The sequence below is a fragment of the Pieris brassicae genome, chromosome 8 (assembly GCF_905147105.1).
Source record: "Pieris brassicae chromosome 8, ilPieBrab1.1, whole genome shotgun sequence".
NCBI lineage: Eukaryota > Metazoa > Arthropoda > Insecta > Lepidoptera > Pieridae > Pieris > Pieris brassicae.
Genome location: NC_059672.1, coordinates 8,360,871 through 8,386,617, shown reverse-complemented (window position 1 = coordinate 8,386,617; position 25,747 = coordinate 8,360,871). Strand labels below are relative to the sequence as shown.

Genomic DNA, 25,747 nt, shown 5'->3' with positions numbered 1-25,747 from the left:
ACGTTAATAATCAATTGTCAAACTAAAGGAATCTTTGACGTGTACTATTTTCGTTTAATGCAAAATGTTTCAGGATATTATTTGTTGAAGTATGGTATTAGTTATGAACTTGTATTTTTAGTTTTCTGTAGAAAGACTATATAAAATGGATTTCTTTAAAAGTGGTCTAAAAACTGTATTGGGTGCTCCAGAGCCCGGTCAATTGCCTTCAGGCGCTGAAACGGTACGATTTTTTTCAAATACTAAAGTAAAAAAAATATTTTACTACTTTAATAGAAATTTCATTTATTTAATATTAAAATAAAAATCGTTTGTTTCTCCCAAAGTTAACACCAGATATATATTCAATCTTCAAAATATTATTCTAATGTGTCTGTTCCATTTTTAGAAGTACAATACTGGTTATTAATTACCATGATTGTACATGGTAATTAATAACCAGTTGTAATAAACAATTTGTTCAGCATATTAAAATTGATAAAATTTATATCATCTAAAATACTTATATTTATTACAGGTGGAAAGATTAGTGGATAGAGTAAATAATTCAACATTATTGGAAGATCGTCGTGATGCATGCAGAGCCTTGAAGGCAATGTCAAGAAAGTATAGAGTTGAAGTTGGAGCTCAGGGAATAGATACTTTGAAACAGGTTTAAATTATTGGGTTTCTATTAATCCATAATAATTTCACATTTGTGTATTTAATTCACTTTAGTAAAAGTACCTGGTTTCCTTTGTAATAAGAAAAAATTAACCTCTTTTTGAACAGGTTTTAGAATTGGATCGGGCAGATAATGAGACTATTAATTATGCTCTTGACACTCTTAACAACATCATGTCACCCTCACAATTTGAAGAAGAGGAAGACAACCCCCATGTTCCAATGAATATTGGAGAACAATTCACTGAAATGTTTATAAAAGACCCACACAACATCCAGCTACTTTTGGACCTTTTGGATGAGTATGATTTTAGGGTTCGGCTTTCTGCTGTACAATTACTGACTTCGCTTCTAACAAACAGAACTAAAGATATCCAGGAAATTATTCTAGTCAAACCAATGGGTGTCTCAAAAATGATGGATTTATTGGGAGACACGAGAGAGGTCATTCGTAACGAAACTCTCCTTCTACTTATAAAGCTTACTAAAGGTAATGCTAATATCCAAAAAATTGTGGCATTTGAAAATGCATTTGATAGATTATTTGAAATTGTGTCAAGTGAAGGATACTCTGATGGTGGAATTATTGTAGAAGACTGTTTATTGCTTATGTTAAATTTACTAAAGAACAATAGTAGTAATATTAACTTCTTTAAAGAGGGCAGTTACATACAAAAGATGCTTCCAATGTTTAACACTCCTGAGGACTTGGAAGACATTGGCTGGTCTCCACAGAAGGTCTCAAATGTGCACTGTATGCTTCAGATTGTTCGTACCTTAGTGTCACCCAGTAACTCAGCACAAATTATATCCAGTTGTCAGAAGATAATGAAGAATGTTGGATTCTTAGATGCTCTCTGCAATATTTTAATGGCAAGTGGAGTTCCAGCTGATATTCTCACGGAAACAATAAATACTGTGGGCGAAGTAGTGCGTGGTGACATTACAAATCAGGACTTTATTGGTAATGTTATGGCACCTTCAAACCCACCACGTCCTGCTATAGTTGTGTTGCTTATGTCTATGGTGAATGAGAAGCAACCTTTTCCTCTTAGGTATATAGTTCATTTATATAACATGTTAGTTTTTACTTTCACAAACACATTTAAATACAAATCTAATTACTACTTTATGTGATAATGAGAAACTGTAAGGTTATAAACTTCTTTGTAGACCTTTAATACAATTTCAACCGTCTAACTAATAAATATGATAAAGACAATATATTGTAGTATTAAAGTTCATTAGTTAAAAGGCTTACTAACAATATACAGACAGAGAAAATATGACATAAGAAAAAACAGACTGATACAATATACAGATTACAAAATCAGAGCAAAAAGCAACACAATTAAGATATGGTCCTAAATATTAATTTTTCAGGTGTGCAGTTCTCTACTGCTTCCAATGCTATCTTTACCACAATGAACTTAGCCAAACATCCTTGGTACAAACATTGCTACCATCATCTACTGACGTATCCAGTTTAACAAGTGGCCAATTACTTTGTGGTGGTTTATTCTCAGCCGATGTGTTATCTAATTGGTTCTCAGCAGTGGCTTTGATGCATGCTTTGGTAGATAATCCAGGACAGAAAGAGCAATTACTGAGAGTTTTACTTGCGACAAATGTTGGAAGTACCCCCGTGTCTCTCTTGCATCAGTGTACTTTGTTATTGCAGCAGACAACTAAGTTGCAGTCAAAGGTTTAAATTTTTTTTATTCTTAATAATTAAATAATTTAATTGAATTCATTAGAGAAAGAGATCTATTCACATAATAAATTCCTTAAGTGATCATTTAAAATTAGTAATTCCTTTTTATGCTTTTTCTCACATAAGTAAATATTTGTTATTGTGTATTTCTCTCCAGGTAGCTTTGCTAATGCTGCTCTGTCACTGGATGAGTCACTGCAGTGCCGCAGTGAGTGCATTTCTCCAAGTTCCAGGAGGAATAGGATATCTGGTCAATCAGACCTGCTCCAATGAACACGATGAAAACGAATACTTGCTGCAAGGTGTGTCATCTCTTAGTGTACGATTCAAGTCCGACTCACTTATCTCAAAAATACTTTGACATACCCGTGTCATAGTTCCCGCCAAGTCTCGACTTCGCGCGTTAACATTCTAATTCTGTAATTTCTAATAGCGATAGTGATTCTGAACCAAATAATTCAGAGCGCGCGTTAACATTCTAATTCTGTAATTTCTAATAGCGATAGTGATTCTGAACCAAATAATTCAGAGCGCGCGTTAACATTCTAATTCTGTAATTTCTAATAGCGATAGTGATTCTGAACCAAATAATTCAGAGCTGTTGTACTGCTTATTTATTACACAACTCGACATTTCGAGTGCTTTGTGTTAGAGACAATTTACAAGGAGAAATGAAAAACATCAATTACATATGTACAAAGGATTTTATAGAGGAGCTCATAAAATTTAACAGTGCAAACGTACGTCATAAAAAAATGATCTACAATAAAAATCGTTTAACAATTAAAAGTTCCTGGCTTACCACCATTGCTACTTGATACTCTCTCTCCTCGGTCGGTAGCTCATGTCTGAGCGTCGTGGTCACCAAGGATACAATTCTTCGCAGTCATAAATGTGATAAAATGCAAGCAGATGAGTGAAGGAAAAAAAATGTTAATTAGTTTTGCATACACTGGATGTACTTACAAGGGTCGCATTATATTGGTTGTTACATCTACAGTGTATGGTACGTGATTACGTATCAGACAGGCACTTTACAATGCTTTTTTTTTGATTCATCAGCCCACTAAGGTATATGTCAAGCTTGGGATAAGTAGTGTTTATTCTGATTCTGAGTTTATGGAGGTGTCTGCCCTCCTAGGTTGGTTTTTGCAGACGGAATTTGGCATTCAGTTGATTTTGAACCTTGGAAATGGTTAAGGCACATTGTTCTGTATTTGACAATTTAATATTTTGTACGTAAAGACCGGCTAGAGATCTCCGATCGTATAGCGACATCATTTTAAATTTTCTTTGAGTCGCTGATGGTGCAAGTCCCTATGAGAAAATCATGTCTATGAAAAAAAGGCTTTTGGGTACAAGAAAAATCTTGTTTTACTTATATAATAAATACATTAATAAAATTTCAGGTCTTTCCGCGTTCCTATTAGCAATTTGCATCCATTTCAATGACGATTCAGTGGAGAGTTACACCAAAGATGCTCTTAAGCAATTATTGGTGAAGAGAATAGGAGTGGAAACCTTTACAGCCAAATTAAGCGAAGTTTCCAAGCACGAGTTGTACAATAAGGCATCCAAGCATCCACAGTTAAGGGTGAAGATACCAGCAGAAATACTCATTGACTATGAGTTCTGCCGACTTTTCAAGGTCTTGGAAGGTATGTTTTATCTTGCATTTTTCAGATTTTTTTTATAGAAGTGACATTTTTTTTATTTTAAAGGCCAAAGGTTATTTTAATTTTGATCAGTAAGTCTAAAGTCTGTAAGTTTTGCCTCTTTTTGTTGTTGATTTATTATTATGGACAAATTAAATAATCTGTTTTCGTTGTAACGATGTTGATTATACATGTTTTTCTTAACCGCACATGCCCATAAAGTAATAACCGGGTTTTGAACACTCAACCACAAGGATTTCGTTTGTTAAATTCTTCTAGACTTAACAGAACATTAAACCAGGTTTACATAACATAATTTAAAACATTACTCCCTGCATGGTCTTGGTAGGTTGCTGCGATAGCTTTGCGAGGACCATATAGGTCCTGTGTATTGTGTCAACGCGTTACAGAGCAGTGTCAGTAAAGTATAAGAATTTCTCCAGGTGTCCTCATTAACTCGATATCTGAGAAGCAAGAGCCTGACCCGAGTGAGGATCGCCAATCGCCAGCCGCAGACAATCTGGAACAGTACAAGAGCCTCATCAGGCAACAGGACGCTCGTCTCCAAGAGTTGATGCAGCAGTTAGATGGCTTGATGCAGCAGAATTACGCGTTGCAGGTGAGCCTTCTTAGCAGAACAACCAACCTTCGCTCATTTACAATCGATACTAAATTTTATTTAACTTATCGTACTAAATTAGAATTAACTAATTGTTAGAATTTAAATGATTAATCTAAATGGAACGACGTCACCGAGATCATCTGTAGCTGTACCACAAGGCTCAGTTCTTGAACCTGTTTTATTCCTTATCTACAAAATGGTTTCACATCCATATTATGTATATGTATAAGTATTTTTATATGCATTATTTTATTTCGTTTAGTTTGAATTTTGTAAAAAATATACAGGGCGTCCCAAGACTATGGGACATCAAGGGAAAGTATTTAACTACGTAGATGGGATATATTTCTGAAAAAAGACTTTATTCTATTTTTAAAAGTAAGTATTCGTTAGCATTCAATTATTTTCTGATGCCAATTGAGAGAATGGACAAATAATAATAATTCTTCTTAAGTAACATAGTATTTTGAATTAACCGGCGAAGTCAATTTAGTTTTTTTTTTAGTTAAGTTATTAAAATGCAATAATCAGTGATATCTATGGAATGCTTATTCAAACTTCGTCGTCGTCTATCAATAAATCATAATAATAATATATCGGGACAATTCACTCAGATTTATAATTTTCTTGAAATTTGACTCAATAAAAATAAAGTCTTCTTTCAGCAAAATATCCTATATACGATATTTAAGGTACTTGCCCTTGATGACCCATAGTTTTGGGTCACCGTATATATTAAATGTATTTTTTATTCAAATACAATGAATGTTCATATAAATTATTACATTATCTTTAAAACTTGTTATTCCAGAGTGCATTAAACGATTCAATAGCATCAAACTCTCTCCTCAAAGACGAGAACACGCTTCTCAAAGCCCAAGTATCAGCAAAATTGCCCTCCCAGAGCAACCAGACAAATCAATCGAGCCAGGCAACACCAGGGCAACAAACCCAAGCCAGCCAGGCAACCAACCCAGACAGAATACTCGAATATGAAAATAAATTGCAATTTCTAAATTCTGAAGTGACTAGACTGACGGCCGAATTAAAGGCATCCGAAGAGGCTAAGAAAATTTTTGAAGAAGATTTGGTGAAGTTGAAACAAGGACAAGATGACCTGAAAAAGGACCAGGACGATTTGTTGGAATTGCTTGCAGATCAGGTGAGTCTAAGTTTCATGATCATCATAGTGGCTGACATAGAGTTCTGGCTCAGTTTTGGATAAGGAAAACGTTAAATTTAAAAAATTCAGAAACCATTATGCAATGTATTTATTGCGACTCGAGCGTTCACATAAAATATTAATCTGGTAACTACTTATATAGTGGCATTTCGAAAAAAGAGTTGCCGACATACAAAACCATGCAAAGATGTTGCCATTGGAGAAAAATAGAATATAAATTGTTGATATTTTATTCTTCTTATGCCGCTGGCAAGCTTTTGTAAGTAAAAAAAGAAATTATTGGATAAAATCAAACATTCATATAAAACAAATGCCGTCTTATTGAACCATTTTCTTTTCGTCACAGCGTAAAGGCATTTTGACAGAAAGTAAAAAAAAACAGTGCAAGACCTCCATAGATCATAGAAAACTATCGTCGTCTATGTCTTCTTTCAAATAAACGCCGGATGTTTACTCGAATTGAGTAATGATATCTATCAGACAATATTTTCATATATTTATATTTCCTCTACGTAATCAATATAATTAAATTAAGAGGCTTCTCTTTTTCAGGACATGAAGATAAACGAGTATAAAATGCGTTTGGTCTCCTTGGGACAGACAGTGGAAGAAACACAAGCAGACACAGAATTAAATCTTACCTAATTGTATTACGTTTAACTATAAGAATTATCATGTGTTGTCAAATTAATTATATTTCTTATGTATTATAACATTTCTAATATATTATTATTTCACAAATACACACATTTTATTCTTCCGCGGGCTGAATATATCATCGTAGTTATGACAATATAAACCGATTTCAAATACCGCTCACCTAAGAATATTTTTACTGATTTTTTAACAATTCGTTGCAGAAACATAATGTAATTAACATAATTAAATTAAAAGCAAGAAAAAATACATAATACATAAAGTTATTTAGACAAAACTAAAATAGGAACAAAAAAACTAAACTAAAAAGGACACATGAATCACGATAATTTTAGATCAGTCTCACATCAGTTAGCACGAAAGTTAGGGATACGATGTGGCCAGGTAGTTCTATTTAAATGTACCACTTAGAAATTAGTGGATTCACATATTTTCAGAACCGCCATATTCATTCATTGCGCCATAAATTTCCTATCACGTTTGGGAATGTGACGTTCCATCGCCTATGTGGTCCTCCACTTTTCATAACTTGCATACCATTTCTCCTTACTAGCTCTCATACGTTGCCTAGTCCATTTCAGCTTCATAATAGTCGTTCCAATGAGCCTTACTCTTGAATACGAAGATCCTGGTTTCTTCGTATATCATCTTTCGATTGCATGTTATAAGTTTTTGAGCATGAGTTCTAGATTTTGTGGGTTTTTGGCAAAACAGAACATATCATCAGCAACTATATGTGCAAGTTTATTTATATTAATACCATCATCATTTCGAAAAATGTTTTCTAATACTGCAGAGATTTATATATTTTCGATTTATACTTAGATCAGAGCCTCCCAAATATTTAACATGAATCCACATATGCAATGTAGTATAATTCCTTTAAGCATAACGTGTTTCGTATGTTATTACATCGTCCAAATTTAACATTAAATATTGAGCGAAAATTACTTTCATAGATACATACATAAGATATTTTATTACGTGAAAAACGATAAATAAAATAATATCATAACAATAAATGGAATGCCAGTTCAGCAAAATATCATATTTTTGCTAGTGGATTGACCTACTGTGAAAGACGTCAACGACGAATAATATTATGTAGATATCAAATTACCGAGGTACGGTTGCATTCACCAAAACAATAATGTACTTTTATACACATGATAGTTCTCAGAATATGCTCAAGACTGGTAGTATACGGATAGGATCAATCATATAAAGATCAGGAGACTTCAGGGTACAGAGTACATGATAGCGTCCTCAAGGGAAAGGGTGTTCGCATTTCAAAAACTAGAGACTTAAACGTACGGGCCATAGCTGTACGGCATATGTTTACTACTATGTGTACTGTTTATAAGCACGGCGATAAGCTAATGTACAGCTACTAATAAAATCATAAAAGATTGAGTAAAACTACGCAGTTTTGCAGTGAACAATAATTTATTATATAAGTTTCTCAGTAAATTTTACTAATTAAATACTAGTACAGTCAGGCATTAAATTTATTGTATTATCTTATTAATACTAAAGTCCCTACAATATAAATGTTAACTATGTGCAGTGCCGATTTGTTTTACAAGCAGATATTATATTTAGCGTGTTTAAAATTCCAACCAAAACTATGCGTAGCATAGACTAAAGCTCTATTCCAAAACTATACAGATTAACGTGACTATCTTTCAATTAAGTTTGACATTTGACAATCTTAAAAACTAAAATTGTTGAAACCTTTAAATACTGGCATAAAGTCAAAACTATTGCCATAATATTAAAGAAAAAGAACCTTTAAATACCTTCCAAAACCTTATCTTTATATATTCTTTTAATATTACTTTTTTGATAGATGAGAATAAAAAAATCACTTTTTTACTAAAATTGCAATATTCTATCTAATAACTACAATCAATACTTTTAAAAAAATCAATGGCGCTATAACCTTTTTAGGTCTGAGCCTTAGATTTCTGTATCTGATTTATGATGATTTTTTTCTTCAATCTAATAGGCAAGTAGGTGATTAGACACCTGTGCCTGACACGCCCGGTTCGAGTGAAGCCGGTTTCCTCATGTTTTTCTTCATCGTCCAAGCGAATGTTAAATGCGCACATAGAAAGTCCATTGGTGCACAGCCGGAGATCGAACTTACAACCTCAGGGATGAGAGTCTCACACTTAAGCCACACAATCAATACATATTAGGTGCAATACACCATAACTTCAATATATTTTAAACTGTTCTTATTCACATAAATATCACACAATTATATATTATAGTTAAACATAAAAGTATACACGAGGTAATCTTATTTTTACATACGCAATCGTGTAAATTCGCACTGGCAACACTTTAGCCTAGCTGTCACTTATCTCGTGTGTATACAGCACAGACTATAAAACAACGCTTTGGTACAATTTATAATATATTTCTTCCCTTATTGATTAGTTTATTAAAACTCTACATTTGTTTACCATCTGTTTGTGTTTGAATACGGTGCAAATAAATGTCATTCAGAATAACGGAACGCTTGGTGAATCAGGTACGATGATGACTTGTAATGTGTAACCCATCAATGCGACCCTATAAATAATAAAACACTATTAGTAAAATGCCTATTTAAAGAGACTCTGTGAGGTAAAAATGCCAAACGAAATAAACAATATCGCATTTTCTATTTGTTATTTGTCAACAGCATACTTTTTTGTTTCCTCTTCACATTTTACCCGCCTGAACTTATTTTATGGCAACCGTTGTCTCCTAACGCGAATTGATTCGTACGGAAATAGTGACGAGACCATTTCCATATATAAAAATATAGACCTATACTTAGTCTGGCCATAAATACTGTTACTTTGTAATTTGAAAATAAACAAAATATTACATTTGAATTTAAAATCTGTCATTTTTATATCATTGTTCATTGGGTTTTAATTTTGGCGCCAATACATTGTACAATATTTTGCAATATTAAAATGGCGTGTGATGATAAAGAGAACCGAATCGCTGTGATTGCCTTACACAAAGTAGGTATGAAGCCAAATGTAATTTTTAAAACCCTCCATACGCTTGGTTTTAGTAAAATGTTTGTGTACCGGGCTATTAATAGGTACAACGAGACCTCCTCTGTTTGTGACAAAAAGATCTGACCATCCACGTAGTGGATACGTACGAAAAAGTTGGCCAGTTGGTCAAGCAGTAAGGGAAAGAATCCAAAGAAATCCTGTCCAAAAAAAAAGGAGAGATGAAGATAACACCTAGAAACATATCGCGTATTTCAAAAGATGATTTGTAGCCTATAAGAGACGTACTAGTCATTTCTGAACTGATATTTAATAAAAGAATAGGGTGGTAAATTCGAAAGACTTCCTGAAACGATACGCAAAAAATTTCACACACACACAAAAACTTTGTTTACGGATTACATTTTTTTTATATGACCGTATTTATGCTCAAAGCTCTTAAGGAAAACATTCCTGAGAAGGTAGTTTAGCCCCTTAACAACACCATGTTCAATAACCAAGAATGGTCCTTCCAGCAAGACTCGGGGCCGGGTCATAAAGATCGGTCTACGCAGTCTTGCTTGGAAACGAACGTTTCAGAATTCATCAGAGCTGAAGACTGCCCGTCGTCTAGTCCCGATCTTAATCAGCTCGATTTTGATTTATGGTCAGTTTTAGAGAGTACGGCTTGTTTTAAACGCCATGATAATTTGGAGTCCTTAGCACAGTACGATTGGCAGTAAAGAATTTTCCCATGGAAAGAGTGCGTGCTGCTATTGATAACTGGCTTCAACGTTTAAAGGACTGCAGTCAATAGAGACCACCTCCAATATGCTTTTTATATTTTAAATTGTTTTATATTTATGTATTAAACTAATACACTGAAAAGTAATAAATTTTGTTTGCAATAAAAAAAAATTGTTTTTACTTTGTTTCAGTATTTATGGATAGACTAGGTAGAAGATCCATTCACGTTAGTTACTTATATATAACCTTTAAAATGAAAAATAAAGGAAGGTCCAGACTATGCGTGTACTTGTCTCTCAAAGACGACAAGCGTGCGCACAAACTGCAACTGAGTCACTACTCAGGAACAGTACACAATGTTCTTACTGCTTCGAAATCTACGTATTATAGCCATCACGCCTTATATGAAATATCTCTTGGGTTGGTTGGCTGGACCAGTCACTGTAAAGTATCTTCTAGTTAACACTGTAACCTTTATAATTTCCTAGACTACGCCTAAAACTTTGAAGTCTATCCGAGGTACAACCTTGTTACAATATTTTATCATTTTATGAAATCGACTGTGTAAAGCCTGTGAAACAAATATTTGTTTTGAAACGATGAAATCGTTCGATACAATCTTTAAAGCACACAACGTAGCATTTAAAGAACCACGACGTGTTAAATGACATTCATCTTTTTATAAGAAATGGAAAATACGTAAAAATGGAAGCAATACGTAGATTTCGTTTAGACTTTTGCGATTTGTCAACTATGATTGAAAATGTTGATGTCTTATTGCGGATTGTTAATGTTAAAATTGTTAAAGCCAATGACAGACGTGAGTAAAGTTGTTAATTTTTACACCAATCACTTGAAGCCTGTTTTTACAGTGCCGTAGTAGAGTTATTTGTTTAAGTAACAGCAGGCAAACGGGCAGGACACTCACCTGATGTTAATTGTTATCGCCGCCCATGGCCACTTACATTGCCAGAAGGCTCGCATGTGCGTTGCCTGCCTTTCAAGAAATGGTACGCCCTTTTCTTGAGGAACCCTATATCAAATTCGTTCGGAAATACAAAATTTATAACAACGCAACGAATATTTCGTACAAGAGATTTCTCAAGAGCATCAAAAAATAAATAACCGTTACTAAGGTCATGTTATATACGAAAAGGGTTATAACAGTGTTACTTTAATAGAAACAATATACTTATTTAGCGTAGACCAAATTAAAACATTTTTTAAATATAGGAGTTCAACATAATTCTGAATTTTACTCGGACAGTGTCAAATCTTGTCGTTTAACGAATTGTTGTAGCGGTTTTAAGTGGCAATCGGGATCATATAAGATAAACATATATTCACTGAAAAATTTATGCGACACGTCTTAAAGGAAGTCAAAAAAAAAGGAATGGACGTCGTCATGTCAAACTGAAGACGCTTTGTATAAAAAGCAATGAATGTAACTCATTCAAAATTAGTTTACGAATGCTATTCGACAATTGAATAATATCTATAACTTGCCAATATTGTTGTCGCTTTTATTATTTTTATTTTTTAATTACTATATACTTTTACACACAAATCTTCCAAGACTTCTTTACAAACACTGTTAGTTTTTACTATTATTATTACATTATTTCTCTTTTTTCCGTCTGAGGCGCAAACTAACTGTTGTGGTCTCTGGCAGAATGACCAGTGCTGAGGAACACGTCTGCTCCACAGTCTACTGCTGATCCAAGGGCATTTACTACGTTACACAATTAAAATATACCTTATTCCTTAATTTTTGTTATTTTTCTCTTTTGATTATTATTATTGTTACTGTTTTGTTAGTAATAAATGTCTGTCTGGCATTAAAAATCGCAGTAAATTTATGATCTGTGCACAAAAGATCCTAGGATTTTTGTTTCCAATATTTTTTTAAATTTCAGCAATCAACATGATAATACTATTAATATGGGTGACTTCCCTTATATGCTACTATTACGCCTATATCGTCTCGACAATATGGTTCGTGTTTATTCGGTGTCCAGAAACAGGGGACTTGATAGCCGCATCAATAATATTCTCTTTGGCTGCGTGTAGTCAGCCATCGTTCATCACCATGTTTCAAATGATTATTTACAAGTATTTTTTTTAATATTATTATAACATTACCAATTACAGTGTAAATTCTATATCACGTCACTTGATTTTACGTCGAAATTACCTCAACATTTGGTTTGTTTTCTTTTCCGTACAATTTAACAAGTCGTTGATGTCATCGGCTTAGTGAGTTATATCAATGATATTATAAAACCTAAGCAAAAAGCCCTTCCTTAATCATCTTTCATTATAGGTGATCAGCCTGAAACACGCCGTCGATTTTAAGTTCTTAGATGTGCTGGTTTCCTCCATCGTATGGTCAAGTTACGCACATATAATCCATTATTCACGCACATTATAAACATGTTTATAATGTTAAATTTATAATGTTCAGGAAAGCCGTGTATCTAGTCATTAGACTAGATACTATTATAAATGCAGAATAATTCAATATTATTACAGAAAAAAGGTCCAAGAATTAATAGAAAATCTTCAAGGAATTAATTACTTAGTAAAGCCGGATACAACCTTTTCCAAAAACCTTCAAACGCATTTACGCTACATCAAAAAACGAGCGATGGTCGTGTGGATTACGATGGTCGTTAATGGAATGGTGTATATTTTGATACCCATAGTGATGCCGGGAAGACACCTGCCTGAAGATCTTCAAATACTTTACGGTAACTGTATCACAACAAAATTAATTTAAAAGATAAACATTAAAAAAAATCGAACAGAAAATCTAAGTGTTTGATGAAACCATGAAAAGAACTATGTATATTTAGTTTATAGTGACAATAAATAAATAAATATTAAACAAAGTTATTCAATATATTATATAATTTTATTAATGTTATTCAAAATTGTTCTTTTTGATTTTGGCGCAGTCAATCTAATAATTTATTATTTTTAATTTTTCAGGATTGGAACCTATGTTTAAGTCACCCAACTTCGAAATCGCAGTGATTATCACAGCATTAGGCGTGTATATTTGCGTATTTTCGTTGGCAAATGTAACAGCAATGAACATAGTTGTACTCGGCTACATTGAAGCGCAAATGATCGCGCTCAGTAAAGAAATCAGGAACGTGTGGAACAGCGCGGAATATTTCTACAGGAAGCACGCTATCTCCTACAAAAGTTCAGGATCGAAACAAATAATTAAAAACATTTTCGTCAACGAGAAATTAAAAGAAATAATTTACTTTCACGTAAAGTGTATCAAGGCATTAAAATATTACGAAAACGTATTCAATGTTACAAAGGCAATTGAATTTTTACTCATAGTCTTGGGTATAATTTCAGAATTGCTGGGCGGAGTCGGGAGCACATATTTAGAGATTTCATTCACAGTTGTGTTAATATCGATCGAGTGTATTTCTGGACAAAAATTGAAGGACGCTTCGATGATGTTCGAGAGGGCGGTATATGGTTGTAAATGGGAGAACTTCGACGTCAATAACAGAAAAACTATACTTTTTATGCTACCCAGTGCACAGAGAACTTTGAAAATTACTGCTGGTGGTACTACGCCTTTGGACTTTAGCTGTATGCTGTTAGTGTTCCGATTCAGTTATTCCACGTACAATACACTGCGGTTAATGGTGAAATAATTAGTGCAACAGTGAACCCTATACGGTAGTCGCTGTTAAATGTAGGCACGCAAATATTTTTCGGCAAATCACTTCTTCAGTAATAGATTTTATTGATTGATTATTTTAGTATGTACATTTGCACATACCTACTTATTACGTAATAAAAGTTTAAGTAATTATTTTTTGTAAGTTCTATATCATTATTCATATATATATAATCTTTTGTAAGAGGTTTTATTAACTTGACCATATACTGGTATGTTACATGAAGCATCCTGGCATAATTCTTTTCGTTCCAAATTCAAATTTTGCAATAAACAAAAGTTAAATAATGATAATCAACCCAGGATCCCCAGTAAATCATGGTTCTATGATATTAAAATGGGAACTTTTATCATTTGTAGAATGCGTTAAGGACAAGTAATATACACCTCATCATTTAGCAAGGCTTCGTATTGTTGATAGTAATATTTGTGAGTGTGGAGAAGATATTGGCGACCTCGACCACATCTTCTTTTCTTGATCCCAATATGATACCTCCTTTCTGTATTCCTTACAATTACTACATGTTCCGTTTCCGACTAAAATCTCCTGCCTTTTGCTTTATCCTTTATTGTATTATAATGTATTATCTATTTCATGTTTTTAATTCTTTCATAATAAATAATAATATTAAGATGTAATATGTTTATGTTTTTTTTGAGTTTTAACTAGCTTATCCCTTTGTTTTCTTTTGATGTCTTTGTATATTTTTTCTCGCGTGTATAAATGCGCAATAGTTTAGATTGCCCAGCTCGAAGTCCCTACTACCTCAACCAAGTGGCAATCGAGGTAATTAAAGTTTGGTGCTCATATGGCATCCCAGTTTTTTATAATTTTCGACCATGTTGGCTACAATTGCTTTGTACAATCTGTCTGATTTTAAGGTTCGAATTTGAGGACTTACAAACATTCCTTCCTTGCTTGTGCAGGAAATTTGTCGCACAGATACTTAAAGCAGTCACTTTGTTTATTCAAAGCTTTAACGAAATGCTTTAGAAATCCTTACTTTATATGAAGCGGAGGCAAGAGAGCTTATTTTAGGTCAAATAATGCATCACACTGCACATTCTTCAAGTCTTTCTCTGAGTGGCTATTCTTCCTTAACATGTTAATTTCGTCCTTGACTGTCCCAGTCGCACAAAAAAACATGGATACTTTCTGAACCCAGACTGCTGACCCAAAAGCTTGGATATTATTTTGAAGCCTCCACAGAGTTGCTAATAATAAATACTTGTTTAGCAACAGCTCAAGATTCTCACACGTTTCTTTGAGATACGCGAAGTGAGCAACAGGCACCGAGGCATAAGTAGCTGTGTGCGACAAAACACCCTTCAAACTTAGAAGAATCAATAAATAATCTCCATGATGTGGAATGGTAATTGTCAGCTTCCAGTTTCATGATAGCCATCAGTCTTCAGGAATATTATTACACCAGTCAACTGTGAAGGGTTCACTTGAATTCAGTATTCCGCAAACTTTTCCACGATGCCTATACCGCAAAAATTTGATTCCTGGAGACAACAATCTTTCAATCGTGATTCTAAGATTTGTGCATTATCCTTTGTGGATTTATTAATCATAGACCCAATTCTCTCACTAGATCATTTAGTTCAGCATGAATAAACTGTTGAGGTTGGCCTATATCAGGATTGATTACGTCTTCATCGGTTGTTGGATGGTATGAAGAAAATGTGGAGGAATAGGAATTCCTGGTCCATAAGGTATGGTAGGTCGTTTAGCAGACGATAAATTGGGATACTAAATAGTATGTTTATTTCAAAGAAATAATTTTAATATCAATAAATTGCTTCTTTGTTCTAGTAAAAAAATAAGTCTTTTTTAAATTTGTTAAAACTCCTGACGTGGTGGGCTGAAACAATTTATATTCAGTATCAGCGTACCCGAATTAGCTAAGGACACTTAGATATCAAATTCAAAACACCAAAAATCCTGTCAGGCTGGTTTATTGATATTATAAGTAGGCAGACAACTTAAGACAATTATTTTTTTTATTTAATTTACTGAAATCCACCTTAGAACGCAAATGAACCCTTTTATTTTGCAACAATTATCATGCCTTGTTTGAATTTTATAATTTTCAAGTATCACAATATCATTGACGGAGCAATTGTTGATCTATTTGTTTTCCAGCGTCTTATAAATCCTTGTATTAATATATAAAAATAAATAACGTATCTCTATCGTCTTATTTAATTTACTGAATTTTATATACACATTTATTACTTGAAAATATTTTTTTTTGTAATTTATTTAATTATTAGTAATCTTACAGCTAACATACACATTATAAAACAAAACACTTAGTCAATACAGAAAGCCAAAACAGATTAAATAGATTAACAATATAAATGAAACAGAAAACAAGTAAGTACTTTTAAAGACAAAATATATTTTAAAAAAAATAAACTAAAGAAAACTGAAATTTAACATTTGAAACAGCACATAGTGAGTAATATTTCAAATTACTGCTTATAAATAAATAAAATAAAATCTAAATTTTGTTATCTGTAATTTCGGATGACAAAATGCTTTTTCAAAGCACTTTTTTCGGAGACGGTAGTCGACACTACCCTGCAAAATGTTAAACTACCGGAGATCTACTGGTTATAGTCTGGTTAAAGTAACTATAGTTTAATACTATTAACCATAGGTCACTACAATGATTGTAATTTTAACATTTCAACATCGGACGTTGAGACAGAATACGAAATTTCACCCGTATCACCTCGACGTCTGCCGTTCTACAACCGAGAGTTTTTAAAAGCTGCTGACTGGGCACTACCACTATATGGAACCTGTCCATTGATGTATTTCCGATTCAATTCGACTTAGTCTTTCAAGAAAAGAACTTACCAATTCTTAATTCGACAACGCACCGCGAGCGCTCTCGAGGCATTGAGTGTCCATGGGCGGTATCACTTAACATCAGATAAGTCTCCTGTTCTATATAAAAAATAAATAAATAACGGTGGCGATGAGAAACGAAACAAACCCAACAATGGATTGTAATTAGTCAACTAAAATAAATTACTTGAAACACACGATGAAATATAATTTACTGCATTCAGTATAAAGTCATCCTGCCAATTAGCTGCTAACGGTAACAATTAACCAAGCGTTTTTTTCATGTTTGACATGACTAGAACCTTCAAGGACTTTCATTAATAGGTACTTTGAGTATAATTTGTTTCATGCAAATTCTATTATAATTGTTTTATTTGCTTGATCCCGGTAAAGCCATACGCGGAAATGGAGAAATTTCGTCAATTTAATTTAAATTATTGCGATTTAAATACAATGCTGGAAAATCTGGATTTTCTTTTAAGAATCTCTAATGTTAAAATTAATAAGAACAATGATCAACGTGAGTTATTTAAAGTAATTTTAGTTCAAACAAGATATTATATTTAAATTACTAAACATTTTTATTAGTATACAAGACATTAATATCAATTATTACAAAAAATCTATTCCGTTCTAAGCCGTTCAAGTATTATGTCAGCAGATTTACTGCAATTCATCTTATATTTTTCTTAATCGGGTGATCAGCCTGATACACGACTTCGTTTGTTATGTATATGGCGTTTCCTCACGATGTTTTCCTTCACCCTACGAGTGCCTGTTAATCCTTTTAGTGCCATACATATTTTACAAACATATGGTAAAATGTGCATTTTTATGTGAAAACATTCACCATTTCTGTTATTATAACCCGATATTCATATTTTTTTCTACATTCTCTTCAGAAGATATGTTTATTTATTCTATAATAAAAATACAGAAATTGAACATATTTACTGTCAAAAGGAGCGCTATCCCGACGCTGTCATTTTTCACAATTAGCGAGAGCAGCGCGATGGCGCTCCTTAGCACAACAACACAAAAGGGTTAAATGGCACATAGAAATAAAAATCCACGATTACGATACGATTCCACCAGTGTGCTGAACTGTGCGGCACAATGTGTGTTTTGGTCGACTCAAAAGAACTCAGAAGAAGAACAAGAAGACTCAAGTGAACAATAACAAATCGTGCGCAAATATTTTAGCAAAGTTCGGGCACAACTGTGCACTTGTGTTCGCGCACTCAGCACAAGTAGTGGACTCGTATCGACGCGCACACACTCCTTGTACGCGAACACATTCTTGCTTCCGCTACCAAAGAAAACATATTTAATTGTACACGCAGTATGGCAAGTAATTTTTTGTAAGGTCAAGAATATATTACAAAGCACAACGTTTTCCTACCCGACCATATTAACAACTGCCGGCAGAATCTTCTTAGTGAACAAGTGTGCAATACTGTATGCGCACAAAATTTACACACAGCATTGCCGATGGAGACAGAAGCGAAACACGATTCGCGCTTAGTAGGTGTTCTGCTATTGTTTGTCAAATTGTACAGCACGCTATTATGGTGGAATCACACCTTCAGGATTGAGAGGCGCAAGTCATTAACTGATCTTAACTTTACAGCTATAGACAAAATATTTATAATTATATGGTTCCTGGGCATTATTTGCTACTACTACGCGTATGTTGTCTCATTGGTTTGGTTTGTCGTGGTCAAGTATCCGGTGACAGGGGATTTTAACACCCCATGCATATTGTTCTCAATATTGGCGTGCAGCCATCTCTCATTCGTCACCATGTTTCACATCATGATTTATAAGTAAGTTATATATATTTGTTTACAGTATCTAGTAGTAATAAACAGTATTGTCTTTGGTTAACATAGCTTTTACACATTGAAAGAAAACAATTTTTTTACCGGATTAATGCTATTTGATATATTTTCTCCCTTTTATAGTTTGTCTTGGGGTTTAATTCACAATTTTCTTCTTGCTGTTTCAAGAATACTGGCCCTCCCAACTATTCAACAATCCGCGAAAATAGAGAACACCGTGAGTCATTTCTACAAAAACCCGTCATCTTTTAGTCGATACCAACTCCGGGGAAATAAAAACAGATAACACAACTTTCTTTACAGCTGTGATACTTTTGACATTCACCACCGTTTGTCTTCAGTCACCGTGACCACGCACGCTGTAAAGAACGCGAAACGTCGGAAAAAATTAAATTTATGTAAAATAATTATAAGTTTATAATAATACAAATAGCTTTAATCCGGTTAAAAAATTGTTTTCTTTCAGTAATAAACAGTGTTCGATTGGACCGTATCAGAATTTACCAATTGCAAAAACATACGTTTTTACTTACATTCAGAATTAATTTATAAGTTTAAACAATAAATATAAATCCACTACGACCGAATTAAAGCATAGTGTATGAGGTGGCACAAATACATGAACGTGCTCGTATAATCAGGGACGGATCTCTTAAAGGCTCCCTCTTCATTCGTATTAGTGAATAGTCTTTGATTTAGACTATTGTTACCTACTTTAATTCTATTTTAATACGACATTTGGAAGACAAGACGTAGTCAAAAGCGCTATGTATCTACAAAAAGATTTGACAAACGCGAATCAAAGTTATCGTCTCTATTAAGAGTAAACTTCCTTATTAAAACTACGTAACTTGTAGGGAAAAGCTTCAAAACCTCATACAAAGGTGTCTAGACTTCAACAAAATAGTAAAGCCCGGGACAATGTTTTCGAAAAACCTTCACGATCAGCTAAGGTACATAAAGAAACGTGCATCAATTGTTTGGGTCGCTATGTTCATGAACGCAGTATTTTACGCGGTACTCCCATTGGCCATTCCGGGGCGACATCTACCAGAGGACAAACAAGTAATATATGGTGAGTATATTTAATTATAATAATTAGAATTGAATTAAGGAACAACTGGATGCACTCTGCAACAATGCTGTCGAGATTAGGAATACCGACAAAAGTGATGGTAATGCGAGCAGCGGTCTCGAGACGAAGCAACGATGTATGGAACTGTTCCATTGGCGGCTGGAAGTCTTAGATGGTACACTTTACTAGAGATTTTCTTTTGCGAACTAGCGAATGGACTCCTGGGAGTATTTTTTGGGAGACATCAAAAAGAGCATACTCCTCTCTTAAAGACAGACTACGTACCTGCTAAAATAAGTGTACATTGGCTACAACTACGCTTTTTGGTCGAATGAGTGCAATCATTACTCTTAACCACTTCAGGTCTCAAAACTCTTGTGTTGAACTCAGGTCTCGAAAAGTGGTCTTAAACACCCATTCGTCTTTTAAATATTTATACGATTTTAGGTCTGGATCCAATCTTCGAATCACCAAATTACGAAATTGCATTCGTTATACTGAGCTTTGGAATTTATATTTGTGGACTTTTCTTTGCGAATGTCACAGCCCTCACTTTGGTGATACTCGGCTACGTCGAGGCTCAATTGTTAGCTCTCACTACAGAGCTACAAAACTTGTGGGAATACGCCGAAATATTTTACGAAACACACACTTTGACCAACCAAAATCACAGCACAAAGAATAAAATCAAGAACATTTTTATCAACGAATGCTTGAAGGAAATCGCGCTTTTTCATATACTAAACATAAACATTATAAGAAACTTCGAGGATATATTTCGGGGCACAAAAGCTGTTGCACTTATATCCACAATATTGGCAATTATAAGTGAATTATTGGGAGGAATCGAAACCACATATCTACAAATAACATACACGCTTGTAGTGGTATTTACGGAAACATACGCGGGCCAAAAACTTATCGATGCCTCGATTATATTCGAAAAAGGCGTTTATAGTTGCAATTGGGAAAATTTCGATTCAAACAACATGAAAATTATTGCGACAATTCTGCCGAGCGCTCAGAAAACGTTGAATATTACTGCTGGTGGAGTGACGGTCCTAGATTACTGTTGCTTTTTGTCTGTTATAAAATTTAGTTATTCCGTGTATAATACACTACGTTTGCAGGTTTGAAATATCTATTTACTAGAAACGTCGCTTATTAATTAACACGAGGTGTCTCGTACGCTGGGGCCCAAGGCTGTATATTTTTCACACTTTCGCTGTTTTTTTTAGTTTTTTACCTAAACTATCGGAGTTACGCCCAGAGGAGGTATAACCAGACGCAAGCACTCTTCAATATTAAGATAAAATTTAGCATTCGTTACATAGCAATAAGCATAATTATTTCGTATACATATTATATTTTTGTAGCTGCGAGTTGTTAATATAGAGTAAAAATAAAATCCTCTATTATTTAAAGCACCTCGATGACCCAGAAACCGTACACAGTAAAAAAATTGCATCAAAGAAAATTTTTATTTTGTAGCATCTGCATTTTTAGAATGCGACTGTCAAATAAATTTTACATATAAACTAAGTCAACATACAAGTGATCGATCTGTCAAGCAAACACTTAAACGCACAATTTCTTTTCCGCCTTTTTCGCTGAGGGTAGTTTCATTTTTTTACCATGATGATGATTACATAACTTAATACTTCGAGTGCTATTCAGTGGTGGCCAACCAACCCGACCCCGAAACCACATAACTATTATATGTTGATAAAAAATCACGTTTTATAAAATTAAAAAAAATTTTTTTAATAAAAATTAGTGTAGAAAATGCAATTTAAGAATTATAGATTCTGTATAATGCACAAAATTTACCTGTTATGCGAAACTACGTGACGTAAAAGTATATTCCAGTTACTCCTAACACAGCTATCACACCCAGCACTGATGCTAATATAACCTTGTGCTGTATCGCCCTCATCATCATTCCCTTCACCAGACGAGTGGACCGGTTTAGGTCTGCATCTGTTTCTCGTAACTAGAACAATATTAGTATGTTAAAAAATGTGGCAATAATATACCAGAATACGAGGAAACGTTATTAATATACATGACAAGCAGACAAGAGACAATGCAATATATGGGATGACAATGAAATTATAATATGCAAGAAAATGTATTTATTTACTTGAAATGTCATGCAACATAAAGATTAGATAAATGATGAATTAATTCAGTATAAGGTATTTGGTTTAATTTTATATGTATTATATGTTTTAGGTTACAATTTAAGTTTGTAATCATTTTGTGATCGAGGTATTCAATCAAAAACAAAATCAAAATTAAAACATATTAGAATTACCAAATCAAAAGTTTTATCTTGATAGCACAGAAAATACAAAAAATTAAAAATAACCAAATTTATTTCCTAATACTGTAAGAAAAAGCTGAGACAACTGTGTATCCAATAATACAACCAGTTATTTGTACCTCTACCAATAAAAACATAAAACTATTGAAACTATTACAACATGTTAAACATTATGGTGTAATGGTATATTACCTAGGTAACACCAAAAATGTTTAGAAAGTGAAAAACGGCTTAATGTAGAAAGTTGCCAATATTTTTATTGTTTTTCGAAGTAATCTTCGTTCCTCTCTACACGTCGTGGCATTCGATGGAACCACAAGAAAAGCAGTGGGCCCATTCTTCCTTAGGGGTCTCTTCTATGGCATTTTCGTACGCTTTCACCGCATCTTCAGGGCTCGTAAAGCGAATACCTCGAATTTTATCTTTAGTTCTCGGGAATATTTGAAAGTCGCAGGGCGCCAGGTCAGGACTGTATGGCGGATGACTCATTATCTCTACACCTGCCATAGTCAAATATTCAACAGACCTTTCCGACGAAAGAATGAGGTAATCATCTTTTTTCCTTGACTTCTTCCTTTCTTTACCTTAGTTGGCCGATCCTCGAGAGGAAACACCCACTGAGCTGATTGTCTTTTGATTTCGCGTTCGTCGCAATATATCCAGCTTTCATCACCTGTGATGATGTCAAATACAGCATTTGTGTCACCGCCTTTGACTTATCTAACATTTGGCGACACCAGTCCAAGCGAAGGTGTTTCTGGACGTCGGTTAAAGTATGGGAAGTCCATCTGGTACAAAGCTTCCTGACGCCTAAATAGTCATGTAATATTTGTTTGTATTTATATAACTCATACTAATGCCTAATCTTGCCCGTATCTGCTGATAGGTCAATCTCTTATCTTCCTCTATCATGCGTCGCAGAGCACTGATGTTATCTTCAGTAGTCGCTGTTAAAGGACGTCCCACACACGGATCATAATTGAGATTACTACGTCCACGCTTAAACCAATTGCAAAATAGTGGCACGAGATGGGGCTACATTAAAAAATGCTAATCGCATCCTATCCTACCTTTGTTGTTGAGTAGGCCCACAACGAAAGTCACTAAATCATTGACTGATAATTCTCGCGTTAGGTTCATTTTTACGTGTAACAAGAGTTTTAGATTTGCCGCCAATTCACAAAAACAAATGACAAATGAATGCAATATAGTATATTAGGTTACCAAAAAGTTCTAAAATTACTGTTCAATAAAAGTTTCCATTAGCAACGTTTCTAACTATCAAAATTTAATTATCGTAATATGGTCAATAGGAAATCTTACTCCGAATATTCTTACATAATATCTCACTAGTCATATATTCAAATGAACATATAACAGAGTTTCATATACAGATGACTTGCTGGTTAAAAAAGTGATCAATGATACAAGTGCAAAAATGATTCTCCACTACATTGTAATGGGATACCTCTGAATTTTATCTTAAAGTATATTGAATGACTTTTCTTATGGAGAACTATTGTGAAAGGTAAAGTATAAATTTATTAATTTGATTGTGCTTTCAAAATTGTATTTCATCATATACACATTCAGAGCAAAAAAAGATTATTGTTATAACGAAAAAGCTTACCCTTGACCTCGTCCTGTGTAAAGTTTCCCTTTGGTGATGTAAGTCCTGCAGAACAGCATTACCAATTTGTTCTGTTTCCAAAATGATACGGTAGCCTTCAGTTAGGTTTTTGCCAGACCTCTCCAGCCTCTCAGAATTGTCCAACAGCTTCTGGTTTTGCTCATTTACTGTCGACCAGTCTTCGTAGTCATCAGGATCGATATTGTCTGGAAAACAAAAATATAAATATGACAATATGTTTCCAACAGCTTCCCGCTAAAGACTGTTGGCTAAGCTCAAAAAAAATTGTCTTAAAACTCAATAGTAAGGCCACCAGGATTATCAATTTACATACTACTACACATTTGAGAGAAAACATAGGTAATTAATAACATTAAATTAATGGACAAAGAGCAACAATAATCTAGGACCGTCATTAACATACAATTTGAAAATTCTAACATGTAGTGATAAAAAAGATATTATTTCTTAAAGCAAACAAACAGTAACTGGTATTTTCCCTTGGTTTCAAAATAATGGACAATAAAATACAATTTCCTTAATAAAAAGTAATATAAACTGTTCAATTCATGAGCCACTTAATAAAGTCTCCTTATTATTTTAATTGTTAAAGAATAATGAACTAACAAGCTTAATTACTCACAAGCTGCAGAATTGCTAATCACCGAGCGGTACTCATCTCTAACACGCTGCAGTTCAGCACGATAGGCGGCAACCCTGGACCCAACACCTGAACCACGATACTCCAATTCTAATTGTTCCAGCTTGAATCATTTAAAATAGACTTGCATTTATATAATTTCAATAAAAATTATATTATAAGACTATATAAGCACTTAATTCAGTACATAAGGTTCACTTCAGCTATCCCAGAAGAAGAATTAAACAAAGAATAAAATAAAGTATACCAAATTATAAAGTACCACTTGTGACAATTCTTTACATACAATAATTAAATTGTCCCTAAATTTCTAAAAGAATACTTACCAAGTCATTAGCTTCTTCAAAACTTGATTGTATCTCTCTAGATAATTTGTCAGGATTATCTAAAAAATGTATAATATTTTAATTTGACAATAAAATTAAATTAGACTGTTTTCTAAAATGATATCAATAATGTATGCTCTCAGTACTCCGTAGCATCCAATAGCAAATAATTAAAATAAATTAATTTATAAACAAATGTTATCTTAAGTGGCCTTAGCACCACTTAAGTTTTACTTTAAAAATTATAGTTCTTAGGAAGAAGCTTCTTAAGTATTTCATTTTATAAACTGGAACATTAAAAATCATCTTATGAATGTACTTTAATTAACATATAATTCTATTACTTTTGAAATATATAGTATTTTTATATGCTTACAGTAACATATAAAACATTGCAGTAGTAAGTTAAAACTAAGCTTTCATACAATTGAATTACTTACCGTCATTTCCCAACTTTAGTCGCCCAATTTTAGACGTGATCTCCGCTGTTAAAACTGAATATTGTTGTTCGTATGATTGTATTAAGGTAGACATAATCAGTTTCTTTTCACAAACTTGAAAACAAAATCAGTCCACTTTTACACTGATATGGTACGCCGAATCCCGTAATATTCAATTAAGTAGAACAGTTTTAAAAAGCAAATTTAATTTCATCTTAGTTTTTTGTTAAAGAGTTATTTTAGATTTAAATTATTGCTTGAGTATACATAACAACACATTGAAATCAATTGAATATTGACTAAAAACTTAACGAAATACGAATATTATACCGTGGTAATGAAAACTTGACATTTGACAGTGACCCTTTGAATGTTTGTATTTTCAATAGATTTAAATCTGTTCATACTGCTTGTTTTGTATTCTTATTAAGGGAACAAAAAATATGTAAAAAGAAGAAAATTGTGATAACTCTTATAACAAATGACCGTTTCTCCAGATTTAGGGAAGCATTAATGTATAAGATGCCATTTCTGTGTGACAACTCAGCCCCTAATAATCTATACAGTATTTTTTTTGGATCATTTATTGATGAATTGAAGAAAGTATTTACTCAAAAGACTTTATTGGTCTCTGAG

General features: G+C 33.5%; 4 protein-coding genes across 5 annotated transcripts; 3 read left to right on the top strand and 1 right to left on the bottom strand.

Annotated features, from left to right (window-relative positions):
• The first annotated feature begins 19 nt into the window (after positions 1-19).
• LOC123713364 (general vesicular transport factor p115) lies at positions 20-6,578 on the top strand. Its single transcript, XM_045666983.1, has 9 exons — positions 20-223; positions 518-652; positions 772-1,718; positions 2,047-2,368; positions 2,535-2,679; positions 3,787-4,035; positions 4,476-4,651; positions 5,466-5,816; positions 6,390-6,578. The coding sequence occupies exons 1-9, from the start codon at positions 146-148 to the stop codon at positions 6,480-6,482; spliced, it is 2,496 nt and encodes an 831-aa protein (XP_045522939.1). The 5' UTR covers positions 20-145; the 3' UTR covers positions 6,483-6,578.
• LOC123713368 (vesicle transport through interaction with t-SNAREs homolog 1A) lies at positions 4,431-25,435 on the bottom strand. Of its 2 annotated transcripts, none has more exons than XM_045666989.1 (6): positions 25,112-25,435; positions 24,672-24,730; positions 24,328-24,448; positions 23,685-23,890; positions 21,559-21,721; positions 4,431-4,552 (listed from the first exon to the last, which is right to left on the bottom strand). In XM_045666989.1, exons 1-5 carry the CDS (start codon positions 25,203-25,205, stop codon positions 21,572-21,574), a joined length of 630 nt encoding a protein of 209 aa, XP_045522945.1. In that variant the 5' UTR covers positions 25,206-25,435; the 3' UTR covers positions 4,431-4,552; positions 21,559-21,571. The 2 variants fall into 2 exon arrangements, with proteins under 2 accessions (XP_045522945.1, XP_045522944.1); XM_045666988.1 differs by lacking the exon at positions 4,431-4,552 and adding an exon at positions 8,543-9,074 and having other exon boundaries at positions 25,112-25,433.
• Positions 10,946-13,923, top strand: LOC123713304. Its single transcript, XM_045666907.1, has 4 exons — positions 10,946-11,060; positions 12,157-12,352; positions 12,773-12,990; positions 13,232-13,923. The coding sequence occupies exons 1-4, from the start codon at positions 10,946-10,948 to the stop codon at positions 13,921-13,923; spliced, it is 1,221 nt and encodes a 406-aa protein (XP_045522863.1).
• LOC123713303 lies at positions 17,218-21,010 on the top strand. The gene is made up of 4 exons (XM_045666906.1): positions 17,218-17,332; positions 18,443-18,638; positions 19,511-19,728; positions 20,176-21,010. Exons 1-4 carry the CDS (start codon positions 17,218-17,220, stop codon positions 20,862-20,864), a joined length of 1,218 nt encoding a protein of 405 aa, XP_045522862.1. The 3' UTR covers positions 20,865-21,010.
• Positions 25,436-25,747: the final 312 nt, after the last annotated feature.

Bases quoted from the DNA above. Each gene is read 5' to 3' on its own strand.
- LOC123713364 (XM_045666983.1), top strand. From the start codon at position 146: ATGGATTTCTTTAAAAGTGGTCTAAAAACTGTATTGGGTGCTCCAGAG. The intron at 2,680-3,786 runs GTGTGTCATCTC...ATAAAATTTCAG, and splicing joins AAACGAATACTTGCTGCAAG to GTCTTTCCGCGTTCCTATTA. The intron at 4,036-4,475 runs GTATGTTTTATC...GAATTTCTCCAG, and splicing joins ACTTTTCAAGGTCTTGGAAG to GTGTCCTCATTAACTCGATA.
- LOC123713304 (XM_045666907.1), top strand. From the start codon at position 10,946: ATGGAAGCAATACGTAGATTTCGTTTAGACTTTTGCGATTTGTCAACT. The intron at 11,061-12,156 runs GTGAGTAAAGTT...TTTAAATTTCAG, and splicing joins TGTTAAAGCCAATGACAGAC to CAATCAACATGATAATACTA. The intron at 12,991-13,231 runs GTAACTGTATCA...TTAATTTTTCAG, and splicing joins AGATCTTCAAATACTTTACG to GATTGGAACCTATGTTTAAG.
- LOC123713368 (XM_045666989.1), bottom strand. From the start codon at position 25,205: ATGTCTACCTTAATACAATCATACGAACAACAATATTCAGTTTTAACA. The intron at 24,449-24,671 runs GTAAGTATTCTT...AAATGATTCAAG, and splicing joins TTGAAGAAGCTAATGACTTG to CTGGAACAATTAGAATTGGA. The intron at 23,891-24,327 runs GTGAGTAATTAA...TTTGTTTTCCAG, and splicing joins GATTAGCAATTCTGCAGCTT to ACAATATCGATCCTGATGAC.
- LOC123713303 (XM_045666906.1), top strand. From the start codon at position 17,218: ATGGAGAAATTTCGTCAATTTAATTTAAATTATTGCGATTTAAATACA. The intron at 17,333-18,442 runs GTGAGTTATTTA...TTAACTTTACAG, and splicing joins TAATAAGAACAATGATCAAC to CTATAGACAAAATATTTATA. The intron at 18,639-19,510 runs GTAAGTTATATA...CGTAACTTGTAG, and splicing joins TTTCACATCATGATTTATAA to GGAAAAGCTTCAAAACCTCA.